General features: G+C 46.2%; 1 protein-coding gene across 4 annotated transcripts in view; it reads right to left on the reverse strand.

The window, feature by feature from the left end:
• The window catches only part of LOC139535486 (voltage-dependent calcium channel subunit alpha-2/delta-2-like), a 228,217-nt gene that overhangs the window by 116,683 nt on the left and 91,407 nt on the right, over positions 1 to 20,127 (reverse strand). For all 4 annotated transcript variants that reach the window (XM_071334921.1, XM_071334920.1, XM_071334922.1 and 1 more), the window contains exon 4: positions 4,467 to 4,526. In XM_071334921.1, the coding sequence (XP_071191022.1) occupies positions 4,467 to 4,526 (60 nt within the window). The remainder of the gene's footprint in view (positions 1 to 4,466; positions 4,527 to 20,127) is intronic.

The following is a 20,127-nucleotide window of genomic DNA, read 5'->3' on the forward strand; positions in this document are numbered from 1 at the left end:
CATAGCCCGGTGCGGGTTATTCCACCTCCCCGCACTGGTAGGGCTAGATTGGGCATTGAGCCAGGTGTCATGAGGCCGGCTCAACGCGTCTGGTCTCCAGTGCGTCTCCTCGGGCCGGCTTACATGGCACCAGCCTTACGCATGGTGTCCCCGGTTCGCCTACATAGCCCGGTGCAGGTTATTCCACCTCCCCGCACTGGTCGGGCGACGGGGAGTATTCAACCAGGTAAGGTTGGGCAGGCTCGGTGCTCAAGGGAGCCAGTACGCCTGCACGGTCCGGTATTTCCGGCGCTACCTCCCCGCTCCAGCCCAGTACCACCAGTGCCTACACCACGCACCAGGCTTCCAGTGCGTCTCCAGAGCCCAATTCCTCCTCCACGCACTCTTCCTGTGGTGTGTGTCTCCGGCCCGGTGCCTCCAGTTCCGGCACCACGCACTAAGCTACCTGTGCGTCTCCAGAGCCCTGTACGCACTGTTCCTTCTCCCCGCACTCGCCCTGAGGTGCGTGCCCTCAGCCCGGTACCTCCAGTTCCGGCGCCACGCACCAGGCCTATAGTGCGTCTCAGTCGGCCAGAGTCTGCCGTCTGCCAAGCGGCGCCTGAACTGCCCGTCTGCCAAGCGGCGCCTGAACTGCCCGTCTGCCAAGCGGCGCCTGAACTGCCCGTCTGCCAAGCGGCGCCTGAACTGCCCGTCTGCCAAGCGGCGCCTGAACTGCCCGTCTGCCCAACGGCGCCTGAACTGCCCGTCTGCCCAACGCTGTCTGAACTGTTCGTCTGCCAAGCGCCGCATGAACTGCCCGTCTGTATTGAGCCTTCAAAGCCGCCCGTCTGCCATGAGCCTGCAAAGCCGCCCGTCTGCCATGAGCCTACAGAGCCGTCCGCCAGACAGGAGCCGCTAGAGCCGTCCGCCAGACAGGAGCCGCTAGAGCCGTCCGCCAGACAGGAGCCGCTAGAGCCTTCCGCCAGACCGGATCAGCCAGAGCCTTCCGCCAGACCGGATCAGCCAGAGCCTTCCGCCAGACCGGATCAGCCAGAGCCTTCCGCCAGACCGGATCAGCCAGAGCCTTCCGCCAGACCGGATCAGCCAGAGCCTTCCGCCAGACCGGATCAGCCAGAGCCTTCCGCCAGACCGGATCAGCCAGAGCCGTCATCCAGCCAGGATCCGCCAGAGCCGTCATCCAGCCAGGATCCGCCAGAGCCGTCATCCAGCCAGGATCCGCCAGAGCCGTCATCCAGCCAGGATCCGCCAGAGCCGTCATCCAGCCAGGATCCGCCAGAGCCGTCATCCAGCCAGGATCCGCCAGAGCCGTCATCCAGCCAGGATCCGCCAGAGCCAGCCAACCAGGATCCGCCAGAGCCAGCCAACCAGGATCCGCCAGAGCCAGCCAACCAGGATCCGCCAGAGCCAGCCAGCCAGGATCCGCCGTCCCTCAGTCCGGAGCTGCCGTCCCTCAGTCCGGAGCTGCCGTCCCTCAGTCCGGAGCTGCCGTCCCTCAGTCCGGAGCTGCCGTCCCTCAGTCCGGAGCTGCCCCTTATCCTGGTGCTGCCCCTTGTCCCGGTGCTGCCCCTTATATTAAGGGTACCATTAAAATTAAGTGGGTGTAAGATGAGGGTGGTCATTCTAAGGGGGAGACATAAGCGGGTAGTGACTATGGTGGGGTGGGAACCACGCCCAGAGCCTGAGCCGCCACCGTGGATTGATGCCCACCCAGACCCTCCCCTAGACTTTTTGGTGGTGCGTCCGGAGTTCGCACCTTGAGGGAGGGGTTATGTCACGTTCCTGACCTGTTTTCTGTTAGTTTGTGTATGTGTTAGCTGGTCAGGACGTGAGTTTGGGTGGGCAGTCTATGTTTTCTGTTTCTATGTTGGTTTAAGGGTGACCTGATATGGCTCTCAATTAGAGGCAGGTGGTTTTCATTTCCTCTGATTGAGAGCCATATTAAGGTAGGTGTTTTCACACTGTTTGTTGGTGGGTGATTGTCTTCCGTGTCTGTGTATGTCGCACCACACGGGACTGTTTCGTTGTCGTTAGTGTATGTAGTCTGTTCCTGTTCGTGCGTTCTTCATGTTTTATGTAAGTTCACATATTCAGGTCTGTCTACGTCGTTTTGTTGTTTTGTAATCATTTCAAGTGTTCTTCGTGTTTCGTCTTGTTTAAATAAATATCATTATGTCTAATTACCACGCTGCGCTTTGGTCAAATCCCTACTCCTCCTCTTCGGATGAAGAGGAGGAGGACAGCCGTTACAATATATATACATATATATATATATATATATATATATATATAGAGAGAGATACAGAGAGAGATATACATACAGAGAGAGATATATATACAGAGAGAGAAAGATATATATACACAGAGAGAGAGAGAGAGCTATATATACAGATATATATATATATATATACAGTGGGGAGAACAAGTATTTGATACACTGACGATTTTGCAGGTTTTCCTACTTACAAAGCATGTAGAGGTCTGTAATTTTTATCATAGGTACACTTCAACTGTGAGAGACGGAATCTAAAACAAAAATCCAGAAAATCACATTGTTTGATTTTTAAGTAATTAATTTGCATTTTATTGCATGACATAAGTATTTGATCACCTACCAACCAGTAAGAATTCCGGCTCTCACAGACCTGTTCGTTTTTCTTTAAGAAACCCTCCTGTTCTCCACTCAATACCTGTATTAACTGCACCTGTTTGAACTCATTAGCTGTATAAAAGACACCTGTCCACACACTCAATCAAACAGACTCCAACCTCTCCACAATGGCCAAGATCAGAGAGCTGTGTAAGGACATCAGGGATAGAATTGCAGACCTGCACAAGGCTGGGATGGGCTACAGGACAATAGGCAAGCAGCTTGGTGAGAAGGCAACAACTGTTGGCGCAATTATTCGAAAATGGAAGAAGTTGAAGATGACGGTCAATCACCCTCGGTCTGGGGCTCCATGCAAGATCTCACCTCGTGGGGCATCAATGATCACGAGGAAGGTGAGGGATCAGCCCAGAACTACACGGCAGGACCTGGTCAATGACCTGAAGAGAGCTGGGACCACAGTCTCAAAGAAAACCATTAGTAACACACTACGCCATCATGGATTAAAATCCTGCAGCGCACGCAAGGTCCCCCTGCTCAAGCCAGCGCATGTCCAGGCCCATCTGAAGTTTGCCAATGACCATCTGGATGATCCAGAGGAGGAATGGGAGAAGGTCATGTGGTCTGATGAGACAAAAATAGAGCTTTTTGGTCTAAACTCCACTCGCCGTGTTTGGAGGAAGAAGAAGGATGAGTACAACCCCAAGAACACCATCCCAACCGTGAAGCATGGAGGTGGAAACATCATTCTTTGGGGATGCTTTTCTGCAAAGGGGACAGGATGACTGCACCGTATTGAGGGGAGGATGGATGGGGCCATGTATCGCGAGATCTTGGCCAACAACCTCCTTCCCTCAGTAAGAGCATTGAAGATGGGTCGTGGCTGGATCTTCCAGCATGACAACGACCCGAAACACACAGCCAGGGCAACTAAGGAGTGGCTCCGTAAGAAGCATCTCAAGGTCCTGGAGTGGCCTAGCCAGTCTCCAGACCTGAACCCAATAGAAAATCTTTGGAGGGAGCTGAAAGTCTGTATTGCCCAGCGACAGCCCCGAAACCTGAAGGATCTGGAGAAGGTCTGTATGGAGGAGTGGGCCAAAATCCCTGCTGCAGTGTGTGCAAACCTGGTCAAGAACTACAGGAAACGTATGATCTCTGTAATTGCAAACAAAGGTTTCTGTACCAAATATTTAAGTTCTGCTTTTCTGATGTATCAAATACTTATGTCATGCAATAAAATGCAAATTAATTACTTAAAAATCATACAATGTGATTTTCTGGAATTTTGTTTTAGATTCCGCCTCTCACAGTTGAAGTGTACCTATGATAAAAATTACAGACCTCTACATGCTTTGTAAGTAGGAAAACCTGCAAAATCGGCAGTGTATCAAATACTTGTTCTCCCCACTGTATATATATATAGAGAGATATATATATATATATACAGAGAGAGAGATATATATACAGATAGAGAGATATATACAGAGAGAGATATACAGAGAGATATATACACAGAAAGAGATATACAAAGAGATATATACAGAGAGAGATATACAGAGAGAGAGAGAGAGAGATCTATACAGAGAAAGGTATACAGAGAGATATATATACAGAGAGATATACAGAGATAGATATACAGAGAGAGATATATACAGAGATATACAGAGATAGATATACAGAGAGAGATATACATAGAGCGAGATATATATACAGAGAGAGATATATACAGAGAGAGATATACAGAGAGATATATACACAGAGAGAGATATACAAAGAGAGATATACAGAGAGAGAGATCTATACAGAGAGAGATAGATACAGAGAGAGAGAGATATACAGAGAGAGAAGGTTCTGATTTTACCTTGATCCCGTCCTGCCAGGGATACATTGTCTGCAGCTGCTCCGCCTCTCTGGCTAGCCTCTACACAGGAAACACACAGGAATCAGAGGTCAGGGTCAAAGGTCAATACAAGGCTCTGCTGGGTCAGTGTGTAGATGTCAGAGTGTGTGTGTGTGTGTTTGTGGGAAACCGCCTTACAGAGCCAATCTGCTCTCTAGGGAAAACACTGAGTGCGCTGACTGCTGTTCATAGACTGTATAATTCAAGAGTCAGTGGCTGGTGCCAAGCTCAGCATGCTCCTCAATGGGCTTACACATTTGTCCCAACTGTCAGGGGAAATGGCATTTCTGTAAGGCGAAAGCTAAATTGGTACAATTTCAGACCATGTACGGTAGCAAAATTGTGCGCTACACACATTTAGACTAGCTAGTGTTGTTGAAATGTGTGTTGCAAATGGAAAAAGAAACCATGATTACAACCCTGTTATTCCAGGAGGTGCGGACAGTTAGTTTTTTGGATTGGAGAAGGTAGGGCCAGTGAATATCATGAATATGTTGAGTAATATTAAACTTTTCCAAACCAAAAGGACAAGGAATTTCTGTCAAAGGCATTTTCGTGGCTAGCTAAGTTCAGTGCAGTGTTGCTTTCTTTATTGGCATGTTTTTTCCTCTTAACTATTAATGGTTATACAACAGGTCTGACATAGCTAATTGCAAAGGGATTATAACATGGAGTACTACTGTCTATGTGCAGAGGCTTATGGGTGACAGTATTAAGTCACCCAGTGGCAAAACAGAGTGAGGCTCTAGAGAGGTAGTCTCTTCTATGTGTTTCTGCATGGTGCCCATGCCTTAGTACTGTATTTAGGTATCCTCTCTGCTCCCACTTCAATCCCCAGCACGCCTCTAGGGGGCGATCTGGTTCCCGTCCCAGAATTATCCAACCAGCCACACAGTCCCTGGGCTCGAAAATTACAAGCCCTATTTAGACTCCCACTAAGAGGACTTTCATTTCTGGTACAACATCAAAGGAGCCGTATTCCCCAAGCACATCAGGAGAGGGTTTTGTTCTCCTAAAAGACAGGAAAGTCAAAAACTCTCGTTAGAGACAGAAGTGTCCTATTTTCTGTCTGGGGGTCCACCCCCTATCACTAAGACCCTCCCACTCACAGCTAGCCAGACATAAACCCTCCTACTCTCAGCAAAGAGTATCCTCCACTACCTCGTGTAGCCTTTTAAAGTATGGCATAATGGCTATGATATCACTATACCTCATTAGTAAAACATAATAACATGACTAATTATGTACCCATGTGCTTGTGTACTGAACATTGAACATCCAACACCTTAATCACCCGAATGACTATTCATTTCATACAGTCCCTCCTAAGGAGATGGTGAACCACTGAAACAATGACACACACAACGGAGCTAATTAGTCTAACGAAATGATTGCCACAAAGTGAATTAAAGGAGACTCCATCAGTTGGGTGGCGGTGTGGTGCTGTGCATACAAAGCACGGGTCAACCTAGCTAAAGGACATTGTTAAGTATTTATCGTCCACTACAACGGTTTTCAATTAGGAATCAACGACGGAGAGCTGCTGGCTAAACAATTACCCTCAGATTCTCCACCGCTTTTGAATTTGCCTGCAAATATGCCTGAAGGGTTAGCCTACATGTAAAGAATACCATTTTATGTCACCTTTTATGTAGTATGACTTTGCTTATAAATGATTTGTGAAGTGTCTATGCGAGCTTATGAAGATATAAAACCTTTACAAGTTGTTGTTTTTGGTCTAAAGTGGCATCTTTCTTATTTGGCTGACCATCAATGCCAAACGGTTGTAGTCTATCGATGTGTTTCTCTCACTGTGACGTCCCTTCAAGGACACAGTCATTATAGCAGAGGAGGAAAGGTCATGATGAATGAGGAAGTAAAAGTTTAGTGCCCATGTCCACGGCGCTGCATATGAAGAATGGTTCCTCCCTCGTTCTCTGCCCTTCCTTCCCGATGATCTGTGATCTGTCCATCCCTTCATCCGTCTGACTCATTTTACTTTCAGTAGTCAATCGGTCCGTAAAAATCTCTCCCTCGTCCCTCAGAGAATTCCATTTTCTCTCCTCCTGCGTAATCCACAGCTCTGTTCGCTCAGTACTCTGTCTTCATCACATTACTCTGTTTCTCTGTCTTCGTCACAGTACTCTGTTTCTCTGTCTTCATCACAGTACTCTGTTTCCCTGTATTCATCTCAGTACTCTGTTTCTCTGTCTTCATCACATTACTCTGTTTCTCTGTCTTCATCACAGTACTCTGTTTCTCTGTCTTCATCACATTACTCTGTTTCTCTGTCTTCATCACATTACTCTGTTTCTCTGTCTTCATCACATTACTTTGTTTCTCTGTCTTCATCACAGTATTCTGTTTCTCTGTCTTCATCACATTACTCTGTTTCTCTGTCTTCATCACATTACTCTGTTTCTCTGTCTTCATCACAGTACTCTGTTTCTCTGTCTTCATCACAGTATTCTGTTTCTCTGTCTTCATCACATTACTCTGTTTCTCTGTCTTCGTCACATTACGCTGTTACTCTGTCTTCATCACATTACTCTGTTTCTCTGTCTTCATCACATTACTCTGTTACTCTGTCTTCATCACACTCCTACTTCCGGCGCCGAAAAGAGATGGCCGCCTCGCTTCGCGTTCCTTGGAAAATATGCAGTATTTTGTTTTTTTATGTGTTATTTCTTACATCGGTACCCCAGGTAATCTTAGGTTTCATTACATACAGTCGGGAGGAACTACTGAATATACGATTAACGTCAACTCATCATCGTTCCTACCAGGAATATGACTTTCCCGAAACGGATCCAGTGTTTTGGCTTCCACCCAATACAATGGATCTGATCCCAGCCGGCGACCCTGTGCGACGCCGTAAAAGGGGCAAACGAGGCGGTCTCGTGGTCAGGCTTCGGAGACGGGCACATCGCGCTCCACTCCCTAGCATACTACTCGCCAATGTCCAGTCTCTTGACAATAAGGTTGATGAAATCCGAGCACGGGTAGCATTCCAGAGAGACATCAGGGATTGCAACGTGCTCTGCTTCACGGAATCATGGCTAACTCAAGAGACGCTAACGGAGTCGGTGCAGCCAGCTGGTTTCTTCATGCATCGCGCCGACAGAAACAAACATCTTTCCGGTAAGAAGAGGGGCGGGGGGGTATGCCTTATGATTAACGAGACGTGGTGTGATCATCATAACAACACACAGGAACTCAAGTCATTCTGTTCACCTGATCTAGAACTCCTCACAATCAAATGTCGACCGCATTATCTACCAAGGGAATTCTCTTCAATCATAATCACAGCCGTATATATTCCCCCCCAAGCAGACACATCGATGGCCCTGAACGAACTTTATCTGACTCTTTGTAAACTGGAAACCACACACCCTGAGGCTGCATTCATCGTAGCTGGGGATTTTAACAAGGCTAATCTAAAAACAAAACTCCCTAAATTCTATCAGCATATCGATTGTGCTACCAGGGCTGGAAAAACCCTAGATCATTGTTATACTAATTTCCGCGACGCATATAAGGCCCTCCCCCGCCCCCCTTTCGGAAAAGCTGACCACGACTCCATTTTGTTGATTCCAGCCTACAAACAGAAACTAAAACAACAAGCTCCCGCGCTCAGGTCTGTTCAACGCTGGTCCGACCAATCTGAATCCACGCTTCAAGACTGCTTCGATCACGCGGATTGGAATATGTTCCGCATTGCGTCCAACAACAATATTGACGAATATGCTGACTCGGTGAGCGAGTTCATTAGGAAGTGCATTGACGATGTCGTACCCACAGCAACGATTAAAACATTCCCAAACCAGAAACCGTGGATTGACGGCAGCATTCGCGTGAAACTGAAAGCGCGAACCACTGCTTTTAACCAGGGCAAGGTGACCGGAAGCATGACCGAATACAAACAGTGTAGCTATTCTCTCCGCAAGGCAATCAAACAGGCTAAGTCCCAGTACAGAGACAAAATCGAGTCGCAATTCAACAGCTCAGACACAAGAGGTATGTGGCAGGGTCTACAGTCAATCACGGATTACAAGAAGAAAACCAGCCCCGTCGCGGACCAGGATGTCTTGCTCCCAGACAGGCTAAACAACTTTTTTGCCCGCTTTGAGGACAATACAGTGCCACTGACACGGCCCCCTACCAAAACCTGCGGGCTCTCCTTCACTGCAGCCGAGGTGAGTAAAACATTTAAACGTGTTAACCCTCGCAAGGCTGCAGGCCCAGACGGCATTCCCAGCCGCGTCCTCAGAGCATGCGCAGACCAGCTGGCTGGTGTGTTTACGGACATATTCAATCAATCCTTATCCCAGTCTGCTGTTCCCACATGCTTCAAGAGGGCCACCATTGTTCCTGTTCCCAAGAAAGCTAAGGTAACTGAGCTAAACGACTACCGCCCCGTAGCACTCACTTCCGTCATCATGAAGTGCTTTGAGAGACTAGTCAAGGACCATATCACCTCCACCCTACCGGACACCCTAGACCCACTCCAATTTGCTTACCGACCCAATAGGTCCACAGACGACGCAATCGCAACCACACTGCACACTGCCCTAACCCATCTGGACAAGAGGAATACCCATGTGAGAATGCTGTTCATCGATTACAGCTCAGCATTTAACACCATAGTACCCTCCAAACTCGTCATCAAGCTCGAGACCCTGGGTCTCGACCCCGCCCTGTGCAACTGGGTCCTGGACTTCCTGACGGGCCGCCCCCAGGTGGTGAGGGTAGGTAACAACATCTCCACCCCGCTGATCCTCAACACTGGGGCCCCACAAGGGTGCGTTCTGAGCCCTCTCCTGTACTCCCTGTTCACCCACGACTGCGTGGCCATGCACGCCTCCAACTCAATCATCAAGTTTGCGGATGACACTACAGTGGTAGGCTTGATTACCAACAACGACGAGACGGCCTACAGGGAGGAGGTGAGGGCCCTCGGAGTGTGGTGTCAGGAAAATAACCTCACACTCAACGTCAACAAAACAAAGGAGATGATTGTGGACTTCAGGAAACAGCAGAGGGAGCACCCCCTATCCACATCGACGGGTCAGTAGTGGAGAAGGTGGAAAGTTTTAAGTTCCTCGGTGTACACATCACGGACAAACTGAATTGGTCCACCCACACAGACAGCGTTGTGAAGAAGGCGCAGCAGCGCCTCTTCAACCTCAGGAGGCTGAAGAAATTCGGCTTGTCACCAAAAGCACTCACAAACTTCTACAGATGCACAATCGAGAGCATCCTGTCGGGCTGTATCACCGCCTGGTACGGCAACTGCTCCGCCCACAACCGTAAGGCTCTCCAGAGGGTAGTGAGGTCTGCAGAACGCATCACCGGGAGCAAACTACCTGCCCTCCAGGACACCTACACCACCCGATGTCACAGGAAGGCCATAAAGATCATCAAGGACAACAACCACCCAAGCCACTGCCTGTTCACCCCGCTATCATCCAGAAGGCGAGGTCAGTACAGGTGCATCAAAGCAGGGACCGAGAGACTGAAAAACAGCTTCTATCTCAAGGCCATCAGACTGTTAAACAGCCATCACTAACATTTAGCGGCCGCTGCCAACATACTGACTCAACTCCAGCCACTTTAAAAATGGGAATTGATGGAAATTATGTAAAAATGTACCACTAGCCACTTTAAACAATGCCACTTAATATAATGTTTACATACCCTACATTACCCATCTCATATGTATATACTGTACTCTACATCATCTACTGCATCTTGCCATCTTTATGTAATACATGTACCACTAGCCACTTTAAACTATGCCACTTTATGTTTACATACCCTACAGTACTCATCTCATATGTATATACCGTACTCTATACCATCTACTGCATCTTGCCATGCCGTTCTGTACCACCACTCATTCATATATCTTTATGTACATATTCTTTATCCCTTTACACTTGTGTGTGTGTATAAGGTAGTAGTTGTGGAATTGTTAGGTTAGATTACTTGTTGGTTATTACTGCATTGTCGGAACTAGAAGCACAAGCATTTCGCTACACTCGCATTAACATCTGCTAACCATGTGTATGTGACTAATAAAATTTGATTTGATTTGATTTGATTACTCTGTTTCTCTGTCTTCGTCACATTACGCTGTTACTCTGTCTTCATCACATTACTCTGTTTCTCTGTCTTCATCACATTACTCTGTTTCTCTGTCTTCATCACAATACGCTGTTACTCTGTCTTCATCACATTACTCTGTTTCTCTGTCTTCATCACATTACTCTGTTACTCTGTCTTCATCACATTACTCTGTTTCTCTGTCTTCGTCACATTACTCTGTTACTCTGTCTTCATCACATTACTCTGTTACTCTGTCTTCATCACATTACTCTGTTTCTCTGTCTTCGTCACATTACTCTGTTTCTCTGTCTTCATCACATTACTCTGTTTCTCTGTCTTCATCACATTACTCTGTTTCTCTGTCTTCGTCACATTACGCTGTTACTCTGTCTTCATCACATTACTCTGTTTCTCTGTCTTCATCACATTACTCTGTTTCTCTGTCTTCATCACATTACTCTGTTACTCTGTCTTCATCACATTACTCTGTTTCTCTGTCTTCATCACATTACTCTGTTTCTCTGTCTTCGTCACATTACGCTGTTACTCTGTCTTCATCACATTACTCTGTTTCTCTGTCTTCATCACATTACTCTGTTTCTCTGTCTTCATCACATTACTCTGTTTCTCTGTCTTCATCACATTACTCTGTTTCCCTGTCTTCATCTCAGTACTCTGTTTCTCTGTCTTCATCACATTACTCTGTTTCTCTGTCTTCATCACATTACTCTGTTTCTCTGTCTTCATTACATTACTCTGTTTCTCTGTCTTCATTACATTACTCTGTTTCCCTGTATTCATCTCAGTACTCTGTTTCTCTCTCTTCTTCAATGTTCCTCCTCTGCCCCAGTAGGGCTCCATTTATCTGGGCCTGTATCTCTCCTCTAGCAGCTTAATGCAGTCCCTCCCTGCTCCAAAACAGCAATGCGTCTTCCTGTGTCTTCCCTTCCTGTGTGTTGGCTCAGATGGATGGCTATACAAACAGGCCATAAATCAGACTGAGAGATGAGGGAAGGGGGGCTGGGGGGGGGGGGGATATCATCTATGCTGGTGGCTGGAGCCAAGCCGCTTACTGAGACTGGATGAGCATAGTGAGATCAGCACAGTACAGCACAGGTAAGTCCAGGTCAGCCCACACAGTGCAGAGACAGACACATGGACACAGTCGAACTACTGCAACACAGCACAGTCCAACAGTGCCAATATCACTGCTTTAATGTCTCCGACGCAATCTCCATGGCGTGGGACGAGTCACCGACGGCGACGCTACCAACTAAGGTCGAGCAGTATCAACACTGTGTGATGTAGAACAGCTGCAGCTGCACGCCGCCAACCCTTCACACTGTACATTATCCACTAGCTGACAGTATTACCGTACTGTACAAGTGACCTAACATAATTCTGCCTGATGGATCATCGGTGCCGTGTGTTTAATCTCTGTCTGTGATGCTACTGCGAGCCTGGCGGGTACAAGGACCGCTCTCTCTCTCTCTCTCTCTCTCTCTCTCTCTCTCTCTCTCTCTCATTTGTGAACCTCGTGAAAAAAAAAGAAAACGCTTATGAAAAGCTCAGCGTGAGGCGATTAGCATCTTTAATATTCAGAACTGTTCTGTTTGCTCTGTTCCAGAGGGGAGCGGTTTAATCACTCAAAGTCATGTTATTTTTAGAGGAATGACAGCACGCCAGGGACCAGCCTTGGCATGCTGCGTTGAGCCAACTAAACTACACACCACACCATAGAGCCTGGCCTGCCCAGCCACCTGTCTGATTGCTGCAATGAGTTAGGGTCCTCCAGTCCAGACTTCCACCCAGCCACCTAGCCGGCCAGTGTGACATTAAGGGCACTCAGCACAACACATTGTTGTCTGAGGTGATCATGAGAGCACTACACAATCTGTGTGAATGTCAAACTAGGCCACTCGACAGAACACACGGCGTTGATGTCTGTGATTACGGCGGCAGCGAATTGAGGCACACAACACCTGTTTATTGACCTCTCAACACTATGTCTGGGTGACATACAGTAGGCTGGAATGATATTGGGCCCTTAAAGTAACGGGGGGGGGGGGGGGGGGGGCTAGCTAGTTAGCGGTGCGTCCTAGTAGCGTTTCAATCAACGACGTCACTCACTCTGAGACCTTAAAGTGGTTATTTCTCTTGCCGCGGCATTTGTGGGGTGATAGGTAACAATGCTTGGAGGGTGTCTGTTGACGATGTGTGTAGAGGGTACCTGGTTCAAGCCCAGGTTGGGGCTAGGAAAGGAAGGGAAGCAATACTGTTACATGAACACTGTGCATGACTGCTAAAAGAGGTTTGATAACATCCCCAGAGTGACATCTGCAGTTAGTTAAGCCCCAAAAACGAGCTGGCTTTGACTTAACACCGTCCAACTGAGCTTTCATAGGCTTCCTTTACAAAAGGTTAAAGCTACTACCAGTTGGTTAGCAGTATTCTGCCTGTGTGTCATATCACCCAGTGTCCAGAAGAGGGCAGCTCCAGTCGTCTGGTCTGACCGGCCCAGTGGTCCTCCTCAGCAGTAGCAGCCAGCCAGTAGAGCAGTCAGTCTGCAGAGTCTGAGTTCTTCATTCTGTCTGTCTCTTCTGGCACTTGCTGGGGCCAATCACAGAAATCACTGAGTCAGAACCCACCACCACAATAACAGATGGAGGGACATTCGGCTCCAGAATTTAAAACATCTCCTCAGACGAACGGGCGCTCTCTCTCCGTCTCCCCCTCCTCCCTCCCTCCGTCCGTCTCCACCGTCCTTTTATCCCTTCCTCTTGCTTCTGCTGCTTTGTCCTCCATCATATGCTGTACGTAACCCGTTCATTTCTGTCCATCTGTCTCACTTTTTCGACCTATCAGCAAGGTCTTTCCCTCCTCTAACTCATATCACCGTTCCAATCTATTCCCAGCCACTTGAAGTGACTTCATAAAAAACTACTGTCAATCAATAAATCAACCATTGATTACTCTCTGAGAAGTACAGAAAAGTACATGAAGGGTCCATGAATGCATCATTGTACTGTACACCCTTCAAATGAACGCAAGTAGGAATGGTGGATTTTGCAAATGAAACCTCTTGAAACGGCTTTTTATCTATCTGAATATTTTCTTCACTCTGTCTGGAAACAAGATCTAATAGTGGCTGAGAACATACTATTTAAGAATATAAACATTTTTATCGGTTTCCCCAAATACCCGAGGGAAACGGCATTACCACTACGTCATACAATTTGCTATTTTAGTTGGAACAGGAAATTAAGGTATTTTATATACCATTTCACATGAATTTCATTTTTTTCATGTTTTTGTAACTATTTGGAAGTTTTCTTAATAATATGTTTTCATGATTGTCATGTTTAAATGTTTGATGATACTCAGAAACATCTATTTTCAAAATCTAAATCATAATATTTTACATTATTTCAGGAATTATCTTAAGAACAAGCATATAAGGTTCACATTATAGGAAAAATGATCAATATCGATTGTAATTTAATACAACTTGATGGTAATGACTTAGCGTTGTGGTAATGACAGAGTGTGGTGGAAATGACATTTCATATAAAATACCATTAAACATTTTAATGTCACAGTAGTACATGTTTAATTTGATTGTAGATATAGAACAGTTAAGGTAGGGCTCTGTGCAGGCCAGTCAAGTTCTTCCACACCAATCTCGACAAACCGTTTCTGTATAGACCTCGCTTTGTGCATAGGGGCATTGTCATCCTGAAAAAGGGCCTTCCCCAAAACTGTTGCCACAAAGTTGGAAGCACAGAATCGTCTAGAATGTCATTGTATGCTGTAGCGTTAAAGATTTCCTCTTTACTGGAACAAAGGGGACAAGACCGAACCATGAAAAACAGCCCCAGACCATTATTCCTCCTCCACCAAACATTACAGTTGGCACTCTGCATTGGGGCAGGTAGCGTTCTCCTGGCATCCGCCAAACCCAGATCCGTCCATCGGACTGCCAGATGGTAAAGCGTGATTCATCACTCCAGAGAACGTGTTTCCACTGTTCCAGAGTCCAATGGCGGCTAGCTTTACACCACTCCATCCGACGCTTGGCATTGTGCATGGTGGTCTTATGCTTGTGTGTGGCTGCTCGGCCATGGAAACCCATTTCATGAAGCTCCCGAAAAACAGTTATTTTGCTTACGTTGCTTCCAGAGGCAGTTTGGAACTCAGTAGTGAATGTTGCAACCAAGGAGAGACGATTTTTACGCACTACGCCCTTCAGCACTTGGCGGTTCCATTCTGTGAGCTTGTGTGGCCTACCTGAGCCGTTATTGCTCATAGAACTTTCCACTTCACAATAACAGCACTTACAGTTGACCGGTGCAGCTCTAGCAGGGCAGAAATTTGACAAACTGACTTGTTGGAAAGGTGTCATCCTACGACAGTGCCACGTTGAAAGTCACTGAGCTCTTTATTATGGACCATTCTACTGCCAATGTTTGTCTATGGAGATTGCATGGCTGTGTGCTCAATTTTATACACCTTTCAGCAACGGGTGTGGCTGATATAGCCGAATACACTAATTTGAAGGGGTGTCCACATACATTTGTATATATAGTGTATGTCCTTGTCATCTCTGTGGTTGATTTAGGGGTCATCTTATAGAACAATTCAAAATAAATAATTAAAGTCGTAACATAATACAACATGTTGTCACGCTCCTCTTCCTGGAAATGACTAGACCAAAGCGCAGCGTGGTACGTGTTCATGATATTTTATTAAATCAGAACACTTGAACAAAAATAACAAAGAGAAAAATGAACAGTTCTGTAAGGTAACTAAACTATACAGAAAACAACTACCCACAAAACACAGGTGGGAAAAGGCTGCCTAAGTATGATTCCCAATCAGAGACAACGATAGACAGCTGCCTCTGATTGAGAACCACACCCGGCCAAACACAAAGAAATAGAAAAACACCCTGTCAATCACCGTATTCTTATCGGCAGACTCAATAGCCTTGGCTTCTCAATGACTGCCTCGCCTGGTTCACCAACTACTTCTCAGATAGAGTTCAGTGTGTCAAATCGGAGGGGCTCGGGCCGGACCTCTGGCAATCTCTATGGGGGTGCCACAGGGTTCAATTCTCGGGTCAACTCTTTTCTCTGTATATATCAATGATGTCGCTCTTGCTGCTGGTAATTCTCTGATCCACCTCTTTGCAGATGACACCATTCTGTATACATCTGGCCCTTCTTTGGACACTGTGATAACTAACCTCCAAACGAGCTTCAATGCCATACAACTCTCCTTCCGTGGCCTCCAATTGCTTTTAAATGCTACTAAGTGCATGCTCTTCAACCGATTGCTGCTCTTCAACCGATAAATCTAGAATCGGCTTCCTATTTCGCAACAAAGCCTCCTTCACTCATGCTGCCAAACATACCCTCGTAAAACTGACTATCCTACCGATCCTTGACTTTGGCAATGTCTTTTACAAAATAGCCTCCAACACTCTACTCAGCAAACTGGATGGAGTCTATCACAGTGCCATCCGTTTTGTCACCAAAGCCCCATATACTACCCACCACTGCGACTTGTATGCTCTCGTCGGCTGGCCCTCGCTACATATTCGTCGCCAAACTCACTGGCTCCAGGTCATCTATAAGTCTTTGCTAGGTAAAGCCCCGCCTTATCTCAGCTCACTGGTCACCATAGCAACACCCACCCGTAGCACACGCTCCAACAGGTATATTTCACTGGTCATCCCCAAAGCCAACACTTCCTTTGGCCGCCGTTCCTTCCAGTTCTCTGCTGCCAATGACTGGAACGAACTGCAAAAATCCCTGAAGCTGGAGTCTTATATCTCCCGCTCTAACTTTAAGCATCAGCTGTCAGAGCAGCTTACCAATCACTGTACCTGTACACAGCCAATCTGTAAATAGCACACCCAACTACCTCATCCCCATATTGTTACTTATTCCCATGTTCTTTTGCACCCCAGTATCTCTACTTGCACATCATCATCTGCACATCCTAAATTGTAATTATTTTGCCTCTATGGCCTATTTATTGCCTTACCTCCTTACTCTTCTACATTTGCACACACTGTACATAGATGTTTCTATTGTGTTATTGACTTTACGTTTGTTTATGTGTAACTCTGTGTTGTTGTTTTTGTTGCACTGCTTTGCTTTGCTTTATCTTGTCCAGGTCGCAGTTGTAAATGAGAACTTGTTCTCAACTGGCCTACCTGCTTAAATAATGGTGAAATAAAAAAATAAAAATAAAGACATGTCTATGTTCTGGGAATTTTTCTTGTTACTTACAACGTCATGCTAATCACATTAGCGCAGGTTAGCTCAACCGTCCCGGCAGAGGGACACCGATCCCGTAGAGGAGTTAAATTGTGGAAATTCTTTCCCTCTTAATGCATTTGAGCCAATCAGTTGCGTTGTGACAAGGTAGGGGTGGTATTCATGAGGACCGCCACAGGAAAGGAAGACCAGAAAGGAAGACCAGAGTTACCTCTGCTGCAGAGGATAAGTTCATTAGAGTTACTAGCCTCAGAAATTGCAGCCCAAATAAATGATTCACATTCAAGTAACAGACACATCTCAACATCAACTGTTCAGAGGAGACTGTGTGAATCAGGCCTTCATGGTTGAATTGCTGCAAAAACAACACTACTAAAGGACACCAATAAGAAGAAGAGACTTGCTTGGGCCAAGAAACACGAGCAATGGACATTAGACCGGTGGAAATCTGTCCTTTGCTCTGATGAGTTCAAATTTGAGATTTTTGGGTCCAACCGCCGTGTCTTTGTGAGACGCAGAGTAGGTGAACGGATTATCTCCGCATGTGTGGTTCCCACCATGAAGCATGGAGGAGGAGGTGTGATGGTGTGGGGGTGCTTGAATTCAAGGCACGCTTAACCAGCATGGCTACCACAGCATTCTGCAGCAATACGCCATCCCATCTGGTTTGTGTTTAGCGAGACTATCATTTGTTTTTCTACACTTCCAGGCTGTGTAAGGGCTATTTGACCAAGAAGGAGAGGGATGGAGTGCTCCATCAGATGACCTGGCCTCCACAATCACCCGGCCTCAACCCAATTGAGATGGTTTGGGATGAGTTTGACCGCAGAGTGAAGGAAAAGCAGCCAAAAAGTGCTCAGCATATGTGGGAACTCCTTCAAGACTGTTGGAAAAGCATTCCAGGTGAAGCTGAATGAGAGAATGCCGAGAGTGTGCAAAGCTGTCACCAAGGCAAAGGGTGGCTACTTTGAAGAATCTAAAATGTCAAATATATTTTGATTTGTTTAACACTTTTGTGGTTACTATATGATTCCATATGTGTTATTTCACAGTTTTGATGTCTTCACTATTATTCTACAATGTAGAAAATAGTAAAAATATAGAAAAACCCTTGAATGAGTAGGTGTCCAAACTTTTGACTGGTATTGTATGTAATTTGTGTGTCCTTTCAGGTCTTAAGTTAAGTAGAAATTTATGAACTAATACATTTTGTCATTACCACCACATTCTGTCCTTACCATCACAGTTCATTATGTGGTGGGAATGACATTTTTACAGTATTTGATCATAAACAGTAGAGATGCTAGCATGTTAACTCCAGTTGAACAGCGAGCATACAATGCATCCTAAATACTTTTGCTTGTCGTGGTGGTAATGACACAATACTTAGACTATTTTGTATTTTGTGCAAAAAAAAGTTACAAATGGCTTAATTCATCTAATAAACTCAGCAAAAAAAGAAACGTCCTCTCACTGTCAACTGCGTTTATTTTCAGTAAACTTAACATGTGTAAAAATTTGTATGAACTTAACAAGATTCAACAACTGAGACATAAACTGAACAAGTTCCACAGACATGTGACTAACAGAAATGGAATAATGTGTCCGTGAACAAAGGGAGGGTCAAAATCAAAAGTAACAGTCAGTATCTGGTGTGGCCACCAGCTGCATTAAGTACTGCAGTGCATCTCCTCCTCATGGACTGCCCCAGATTGCCAGTTCTTGCTGTGAGATTTTACCCCACTCTTCCACCAAGGAACCTGCAAGTTCCCAGACATTTCTGGGGGGAATGGCCCTAGCCCTCACCCTCCGATCCAACAGGTTCCAGACGTGCTCAATGGGATTGAGATCCGGGCTCTTCGCTGGCCATGGCAGAACACTGACATTCCTGTCTTGCAGGAAATCACGCACAGAACGAGCAGTATGGCTGGTGGCATTGTCATGCTGGAGGGTCATGTCAGGATGAGCCTGCAGGAAGGGTACCACATGAGGGAGGAGGATGTCTTCCCTGTAATGCACAGCGTTGAGATTGCCTGCAATGACAACAAGCTCGGTCCGATGATGCTGTGGCACACCGCCCCAGATAATGACGGACCCTCCACCTCCAAATTGATCCCGCTCCAGAGTACAGGCCTCAGTGTAACGCTCATTCCTTCGACAATAAACGCGAATCCGACCATCACCCCTGGTGAGACAAAACTGCGACTTTTTTGCTAGTCCTGTCTGGTCCAGCGACGGTGGGTTTGTGCCCATAGGCGGCGTTGTTGCCGGTGATGTCTGGTGGGGACCTGCCTTACAACAGGGGGCCTACAAGCCCTCAGTCCAGCCTCTCTCAGCCTATTGCGGACAGTCTGAGGACTGATGGAGGGATTGTGCGTTCCTGGTGTAACTCAGGCAGTTGTTTTTGCCATCCTGTACCTGTCCCGCTGGTGTGATATTCGGATGTACCGATCCTGTGCAGGTGTTGTTACACGTGGTCTGCCACTGCGAGGACGATCAGCTGTCTGTCCTGTCTCCCTGTAGTGCTGTCTTAGGCATCTTACAGTACAGACATTGCAATTTTCTTGCCCCGGCCACATCTGCAGTCCTCATGCCTCCTTGCAGCATGCCTAAGGCACATTCACGCAGATGAGCAGGGACCCTGGGCATCTTTCTTTTGGTGTTTTTTAGAGTCAGTATAAAGGCCTCTTTAGTGTCCTAAGTTTTCATAACTTCATTAACTTTCATAACCTTAATTGCCTACCGTCTGTAAGCTGATAGTGTCTTAACGGCCGTTCCACAGAACAAGCATGGGAAACAGTGTTTAAACCCTTTACAATGAAGATCTGTGAAGCTATTTGGATTTTTACGAATTATCTTTGAAAGACAGGGTCCTAAAAAAGGGATATTTCTTTTTTTGCTGAGTTTGTGTATATAGTTTCCATTTATTTGACTCTTTTTTTAAACAGGTGTATTAAATATTTGGTCATTTTCAAGACTTTTTTAAGTGTAATTCATAGCAGAATGTCAAAAGTCTGGGTGTGAGACAAGACAAAAGCAGTGCAAAACAGTGAAATATTTTAGTCTACTTAATGGATGTGAAATAAAAAAAGTCTAAATGAACATTTGATATAAAAAATCTAACCCTGAGACACAAAAATACCCTTATTTGCAAAATCACCCAAATACAGCATTGACATGGACCTCACGTATGAGCACATTGTCATGTATGTTCCCCAGACAAAGCCCTA

Source organism: Salvelinus alpinus, chromosome 12 (assembly GCF_045679555.1).
Source record: "Salvelinus alpinus chromosome 12, SLU_Salpinus.1, whole genome shotgun sequence".
In the NCBI taxonomy this organism is placed as follows: Eukaryota; Metazoa; Chordata; class Actinopteri; order Salmoniformes; family Salmonidae; genus Salvelinus; species Salvelinus alpinus.